At 60.1% G+C, this 7,425-nt stretch overlaps 1 protein-coding gene across 2 annotated transcripts; it reads right to left on the bottom strand.

The window, feature by feature from the left end:
- Window positions 1-240: 240 nt before the first annotated feature.
- RHBG (Rh family B glycoprotein) lies at window positions 241-5,716 on the bottom strand. Of its 2 annotated transcripts, none has more exons than XM_027699109.1 (10): window positions 5,490-5,716; window positions 4,001-4,187; window positions 3,436-3,586; window positions 3,141-3,294; window positions 2,666-2,832; window positions 2,327-2,464; window positions 2,023-2,156; window positions 1,744-1,865; window positions 1,163-1,236; window positions 241-724 (listed from the first exon to the last, which is right to left on the bottom strand). In XM_027699109.1, the coding sequence occupies exons 1-10, from the start codon at window positions 5,668-5,670 to the stop codon at window positions 653-655; spliced, it is 1,380 nt and encodes a 459-aa protein (XP_027554910.1). In that variant the 5' UTR covers window positions 5,671-5,716; the 3' UTR covers window positions 241-652. The 2 variants fall into 2 exon arrangements, with proteins under 2 accessions (XP_027554910.1, XP_027554911.1); XM_027699110.1 differs by having other exon boundaries at window positions 241-718.
- Between the last annotated feature and the right edge of the window lie 1,709 nt (window positions 5,717-7,425).

Here is a 7,425-nt window from a genome sequence, read left to right as displayed (position 1 = left end):
GGGGACCCCGGTGTCACCCTGTCCCACCCTCCAGTGGCCAAGGCACCCTGTTGGGTGGCTGGGACAACCCATGAAACCCACATCATGGGCAACAGTCTTTAGAATGCAGGGGGGCTGAGGGGCTTTCTTTTCTTCCCTGGAACCACACCTGAAGGAAACAGCCAGCAGAGAGGCTGTGGGAATTCACTGTCAAGTCCCAAAGCTACAAAAGATCTGAGGTTTTTAATTGTTGTGTGCAAAAGTGTCCATAGAAAGTCTTTGCTGCTTTCTGTGCAGCCTCCTGTGCCCCTTCTCCAACACCCCCCATCGCCTTTATCCCCTCAGAGAGCAGCAGATGGGGAAACTGAGGCACAGAAAAGAGAGGGGAAGTGGCTGAGCCAAGCCTGGACACCCTGAGGTATCCCTGGAGAAAGCTGGATTGTTCCCACAGAAACACCTGGATCACTGCAGCATCTCTTCACCCTGCAAAGGCCTGTGGGCACCTGGCTTCTCCCAAAACATTTGGGACCAGGAGCTGGCTCCCACATGGGGATAAGGTGGCTGTCTCCAGAGCAGGCTGCTGGGAAGTTCGGGCTGCCAAAAGTCACCTGGCACTGGCAAAGGCAGAGGGTTCATCCTGGTGGTGCAGGACCTCACCGGGAATTTGGGATCATTACACCAAGGTGCTGATGCCTGGCTCCTTCCCACTTGTCCTGGGGTCACATCCTTCCTTGTCCACCTGCTCCTAGACAGAGACGTGGAGAGGGGCAGAGATGGGCCCTGCTCAGGGCAGATCAGGGTTGGATGGGGGCGGGAGGAAATGCCCTCAAGTTGCAGGGAGGGTTTAAACTGGATATTGGGGGAAAATCCTCATGGAAAGGGCTGTGCATCCCTGGCACAGGCTGCCCAGGGCACTGGTGGGGTCACCATCCCTGGAAAAATGGTGTGGATGCAGCACCTGGGGACATGGTTTGGTGGTGGCCTTGGCAGTGCTGTGGGAATGGTTGCACTCAATGGTTTTAGAGGACTTTTCCGACCCAAAGTCAGGCAGAGATTCTATGATTCCATGACCAGGGGCGTTTACTGCAGCTCTCCTGCCCAAAATGCTGCTGCAAGAGGAGGGCGGGTATGGGCCGCCCGAGTCCTGTAAACCTCTTTTTTACCAGAAAATAGCGAGCTTTACCTCCCAGAGGACGGTGTTCTCCAGGTTTCCCTTGTCCGGGGGAGACCTCAGCGCCTTGGTTTTCAGGACGAATCCTGAGGATGCCGAAAGCCGGGCGAGGGCGTCTGAGAGCGGGGCGGCCGCTGCCCGGGCTTCCCCTGACATCTAGCGGCAGCGCCGGGCTGGGCAGCGGGGACCCCCGGGCACGGGGGGAGCCCCGGACCCGCGGGGAGCACGGCCCCGAGGGGAGCACGGCCCCGGGGGGAGCCCCGGCCCCGAGGGGAGCCACATTCCTGAGGGCAGAACGGCACCGAGGGAAGCCGTGGACAGCCACCACCCCGGGGGAGCCTCAGCCCCGAGGGAAGCACGGCCCCGGGGGAGCCCCCGGCCTCGTGGGAGCCCCGGCCACGGAGGGTGCCCGGTCTCGAGTGTAACCCTGGCCCCGGCGGGTTTGCTCAGCGCCGAGCACTTCTGGGCTCTGCCTGTCCTGCCCGATGGGGACGCTCTGCTTTGGGGCTGCTCCTGCTTTCTTCCCCCTCCAAATCCACCAATTCCCCCGCCCCTCACACCCTCCACCCTGTCGCACCAGAGGCAAAACTCACCCGTGAGGCAGCCCCCGAGCGCGGCGAGCAGCAGGGTGAGGGGCAGGGCACAGAGCTGCCAGAACGCCTGGTCAGCGGCCGTCCGGCTGCCCTGGGCCACCAGCGGGAACACGAGCTCCAGCCTGCAAACCGGAGAGCTTTTGGGGGAGCTGGTTCTCCCAGGCTTGCGGGAGGGGGTGCTGTAACAGAGGGTGTGTGGAGCATCCCTGGTCTTAAGGGTCATGGTGACCCCAGCGTGATGCACCAAGTCACCGGCACCCTGATTCTGGCTCTTCTCACCTGTCCCCGTAAGTGTCTGCGGTGGCCAGCAGCGTCAGCAGCACCCCCAGCAGGGCACCCAGTATCCCCGGCAGCCCGTGGACGTTGTGAACCCCATACGTGTCCTGGATCTTCAGCCTGCATTGCAGGACGGGCTGGGGAGAGCACAGGGAAGAGCTGGTGTCGGGAAGGAGGTCGGGTTGCCCAGGGCTGGGCGCTGCAGCTCCGTGTCTGCAGGTTTGGGAGCTGCAGGTTGGTGACGCAGCTGCCCCCAAAGGTCCCCTGAGCTGGGACCAGTGTCCTCAGCTGTCCTGAGGTGACTCACCGTGAAGAATCTGAAGCCAAGTGGGCAGATCAGGCCGGCCAGAAACCCTGTGATGAGGGCCCCAAAGGGGGTGACCAACATCTCCCCAGCCATACCCATCACGGCAGCACCAGCCAAGGTGGCATCCTGGATCTGAACCTGATGGAGCAGGACATGGTCAGGGGAATTGGCTCCAGGGAGGACACCAGCATGGGGCTGGGGGAGTTTGTCTTCCTCGGGGAACTCAGAAAGCCTAACAGACATCCCCTCTTGCCCTGGGTGTGTTCATGCTCACTGTCCCGTGTAGGACAGGATGTGGGCAGTGCGTGAGACTTGGGTTTGTCCCAGGAGAGCACCTACCATCCGTGGGGTGCTCTCCTCGTAGAGGACAGGAGCCAGGATGAAGGTGGCGATGGTACTCGCCACCAGCGAGAAGTAGGTGTTGAGCACTGCCCAGGGCTCAGCATTGTCATGAACAGAGGTGGCTGAGCTAAAGCTGGGCCAGAAGATCCACAGGTAGATGGTTCCTGCAGGGAAGTGGAACAGGCAGGTTTTGAAGCTGGGGTTGATCCCTTGTGGGAAAGAAATCCCTTGCTAGTGCCAAGAGCTTCAAGTGGCCACAGCGAGGGTGGTGCAGGTTGGGCATGGGGCAAAGCTTCTTCTAGGAGAGGGCAGTGCAGCCTCAGGACAGGTTCCTGGGGAGGGGAAGGACCTCTGTCCTAGGTGGTTTGCAGGAATCTCCTGGTCAAAGCCACAGCCTCACTGTCCTGATGTTGGTGATAGCCCTTCCACCACCAACCCTGTGACTCTGGTTTGTAGGATTTGAGCTCCCTACCAACCACAGCAAAAACATTCGCCTGGTGCCCCATGTCCTGCTGGTCCTCCCTCTTCCTCTTGTCCACATGGGGCTGGTGCAAGATCCGCGAAACTATCAAGCCAAAGTAAGCCCCGAAGATGTGGACGGTCAAGGAGCGCCCGCTGTCGCTTACCTGGCGAGTACAGAAAAGCACCGTGCAGGAACTGGGGATAAGGGATTTATCTCTACAGACAAGTCAGGACATGACATGAGGAGCCTAAACCCACGGACACACCCTTTGTGGTGCCCGCCCCCCTCCCAGCTGGTGACTCACCCCCATGAGGCTGAGCAGGATGTATTCGGTGAGGGTGCAGAGGGTGACTTCCAGCAGGGCCAGCAGCAGCATCTGCACAGGGTTTACCCTGCCCAGAACAGCTCCGGTGGAGATGAGAACGGCCGCGGTGCAGAAGTCGGCACTGACCATGCTGGGAAGGAGAGGGAAGGTGTGGGGCTGGACCCGGCACTGCTGGGGGGAGCGCAGGAGCTGGAGAGAGCAGGAATGGGGGGGCAGGAGCAGAGCCCACAGCCCAGACCCTGCATCCCACCACCCCTGCAGGCTGGACAGGCAGCCTGAGCCTTGCGGTGTTGGTGACAAAGGGACAGCTGGGCTGGGGGCAGGCGGGGGCCAGTGTGCCCCCCTAAATGCCTGCCTGTAGCCTTGGCAGTACTTACATGGCCCTTACTAGTGTGGCACTCAAACAACCCAGAGGCCTGGTCCTACTTGTCATCAAACTCCTTCTCCAAAGCAGAGCTGTGAGTTTTACAGAGGAGGGAGCCAGTGTGCCAGGGCTGGGCTGGGATGAGTGTGTCTGGACAGCAGCGGCTCCCTCCTGCCTTACCTCCGAGCTCCCACGTAAATTTTGCCATTGAGGAAGAAGTACAAAAACCCCTGGATCAGTATGGCCCACTGGATGGCAAAGGACACGATGAGGATGCTGATGGCCACGCTGCCCGGCCCATAGCGGCCGAGGAAGGCCACCAGGAGCCCGAAGCCAAGGAGCACTTGGAGGTGGACATCCCAGAAACCTGGTGGAGGAGAGCCAGAGAGTGTGTCTGGAAGTGTTGAGGGCAGGCAGCCACCCTCCCGTCTGCTGGTCCCCAAGGGACCCTGCTCTAACAGGTCTGGGGGAGCAGAGGTTTCAGCGCATGTAAACCAGCCCCACTCCACTGAGGTGTCTCTGGAACTGTGGTGGATCAGGCCTTGGATCTCCCTTGGAGATCTGTAGCAGAGAGTGGGAGCAGTTGTGGCTTCTGCTGGTGACAGGTAAAGCTGTCCCTGTCTGATGTGGCCCAGTCACCCCCTGCAGTGGCTCCTCGTCACCCTCGCCACCATCCAGATATCTCAGTACACTCACAGGGTTCATCCAGGCACCTCCTGCAGTGGCTGAGAGCCGTCTGCACCCATTACACCAGTGTGAAGGTGGGTCTGAGATGTCAGCCCCCCCTCCAGGACCTTGTTGCTGCCCCCAAAAACACCACATCCCGCTTCATGGGATGAAGACAGAGGAAGGATGAACAGAAAAATGGGACCAGTCTGGTATTGTTTGGTGGCAAACCAGAGGATGGGGGGACTAATTTAGCTTGAGCTAAATGCCCTTTGCACCTCCTGTGCCGACAGCTGCGTCCCGTCCTTCCCCGTGAGTCACTGCCTGGGTGGGGTTACTGGGCAGGTGAAACCGGGAGAACCTGCCCCTGCCCAGCGGCTCAGCTCCACCCCCTCCCTCAGCCAGGGCATCCGGAGACTCCTTTCACATCTCCCATCAGAAAGCCCCGGTCAGCCCCTCATCCCTCAGCCGGGACGAGTTTCACAGCAATACCCAGCGTGCAGGAGGATATTCCCAGCAGGGCAGACCCCAGCCCTGCATTGGGCCCTGTGGCAGCACCAAGGGAGCTGAATCCTCTGTAAAAGGAGCTTGGTGCAAGTTCCTCAGCACTGCAAAACCCAGCACGTGGAGCAGCTGCCGTACTCCCCACAAGGGATGGGAGCGTGAGCCCAGGTTTATCGCCGCACCCAGGGAACCCCTTTGAACCCCAGCTGGTGAAACACATGTCCTGGACCCAAATATCCCTGTTTTGGGGCTGGCTCTGTCCAAGCATGTGGGAAATCTTTGTGGTACATCTGCTTTCCACCCACTGTGCCCTCCTTGGTGGGATGCACTGGTACCCCAACCCTGCGGTGTGACGTTCCCCCTCTGTTTAACTCTGGAGTCCAGTCCAGAGCTGGATGCTGTGACAGGCTCTGCAGTGTGGTGACATCCTGTACCACCCCCTCAGCAGCACCTGGGGACCACAGAGCCACTCTACACTCACGGGCACGGGGGTACTCACGGGGGTGCTGGAAACCCGAGTCCTGGTTTCTCCGGCTGCAGTTCAGCTGCGGGGAACAGGGGCTGGAGCTGCTCTCTGGGCTGTACCGGACAAAGGCAGCGAAGAGGAGGATGTTGAGGATTTGGAAGAGGAAGCACAGCCCGGAGAGCCGGAGCCTTGAGGCAGAGCTGTGCTCAGGCATGTCCAGGGGGCAGCCAGGGCAGGGGAAAGCCCTGCAAACGGGGGGACACGAGGAGAGCCACGCTGGGGCTGCAAACTCCGCCTGCCAAAGCCGCTGCCAGGTCCTGCCCTCGCCTCCCGCGCTTCCCACGGTTGGAAGAGGCTGCCGGGAGCGGGACAGCGCTGCCAACACGGAAACTCTGGGCTGGCTTCCCTGGCACGCCTCCGCACCCGGCTCTGCCACACCGGGTGGCTCAGGCTGCTGTGCCGGGAAGTGCGTGGGGTGTGTGGTATCAGTGGTATCAGTGTCCCTCCCTGCTGGGTACAAGGGGGTCACAGGAGGACCTCGGGGGCGGCAGGAGCTGTGCTGGGGTCTGGATGTTCAGCATTCAAGAAACCTCATGGTTTTGGGGACTGGGTCAGGGAGAGGAGGTGGGACTGACCTGCTGCAGAGGTGCTGGGCTTGAAAAAGTTCAGCAAAGCCAGGGTCAAACTCCCTGTTCAGAGGGAAAAATGATGGTTCATGGGGGGCTTTGGGGAGGAGGTTCCCTGCGAGGAGAGGAGGAGAATCTACCCCTTGAAAAACAAGGGCAAGGAGCTGAATCAGGGGCTGCTGATAGAACCTGCATCAGGAGCTGGGGGAGCCGAGCACAGGGGTTTCCTTCAATTTTCTTTGACGGCTTCTGCTTTTGCAGAGGGGTTTGTGATATACCGAGAGCCAGTGCAGATCCCAAAAAAGGAGAGTGAGAAAGAAGGAGCCAAGAAGTAAAACACAGTGTGTGTTTGGGAAGTGACTTGAGTAACTCATTTCCACAGCGTTGGGCCAAACTATGATCTCAGACAACCAGCGTCGAGCCGGGGTCATGCCCTGACGCCAATGGGATGGGAAAGGGGATGAGTCACTTTTGCAGGCCCCTGCAAGTATCCTGCTTTGGGCTGTGGTTTTGTGAGAGCCAAGGGCTGTAGCTGTTGCCTTCACTTGAGGGAAATGTGAGAAACACTCAACTCGTTTGTGGTAGCGTGGAGCTGGGAATCAGCATCCTCCAGCCAAGGAGCCTGGGCTGCTGCTGGGAGGGATCAGGATCTGCTTCTGCGGCCGTGGGCATGGGAAGTGTGATGGAGGGAGATCACGGGCTCTCTGGAAAGCCATGGAGCCACCAGATAACTGTGGGGAGCTGCAGGGGAGGAGCTGCCAGTGCTGCTGTGGTTTAGCCTTCCTCTGCCTGGGGGAGCAAAGCCATGGCCACCTTTTACTCATCAAAATGAGCCAAAGCTCTGACTATTCTGACCTGGGAGAAGCTCGGGGGCTTCCAAGTCAGCCTGCTGGCATTGATGTTGATGCCCCTCCTTGAAGAGGGGCTGGGAGCAGTGGGGAGCAGGTGCAGGGCAAGGGCCCAGGGACCCAGTGCATTCCCTGGAGCCTCTCCCTGGGAGGATTGTTTGCTGTGCCATGAGTGCCACGGCCAAGCCAGGATCACTGTGTCCTTTGGTGCCAGGGACAGTCGCTGCTTGTCCTGTGTTTCCCTTGAGAAGAGCTCCCTCCACCCTTGGAGACGGACCCTGGGGGAGGGAGAAGATGCAGGAACCCAGAACACAGTCCCATTGTGTGCCCGTGGTTTGGTGCCGGCAGCATCCCGGCCCGAGGTGGCGACAGGGAAACCTCCCTGATGCCTTTTCACAGGGCAGCACAAGGCTGGTGGGGTGCAAGAGTGGTGGGACCCCCCCTTGCACAACCTGTGGGAGCCCCAAGGGGTGGGAACTTCTTCCCCTCCACTGG

Source organism: Neopelma chrysocephalum, unplaced genomic scaffold, assembly GCF_003984885.1.
Source record: "Neopelma chrysocephalum unplaced genomic scaffold, ASM398488v2 Primary Assembly neopelma1_137, whole genome shotgun sequence".
NCBI lineage: Eukaryota > Metazoa > Chordata > Aves > Passeriformes > Pipridae > Neopelma > Neopelma chrysocephalum.
Note: the sequence above shows the minus strand (reverse complement) of the source record. Positions and strands in the feature narration are given on the sequence as shown.

Bases quoted from the DNA above. Each gene is read 5' to 3' on its own strand.
- RHBG (XM_027699109.1), bottom strand. From the start codon at position 5,670: ATGCCTGAGCACAGCTCTGCCTCAAGGCTCCGGCTCTCCGGGCTGTGC. The intron at 3,587-4,000 runs GTAAGGCAGGAG...TCTCCTTCCCAG, and splicing joins ATTTACGTGGGAGCTCGGAG to CATGGTCAGTGCCGACTTCT. The intron at 2,465-2,665 runs GTAGGTGCTCTC...CTGCTCCATCAG, and splicing joins AGGAGAGCACCCCACGGATG to GTTCAGATCCAGGATGCCAC.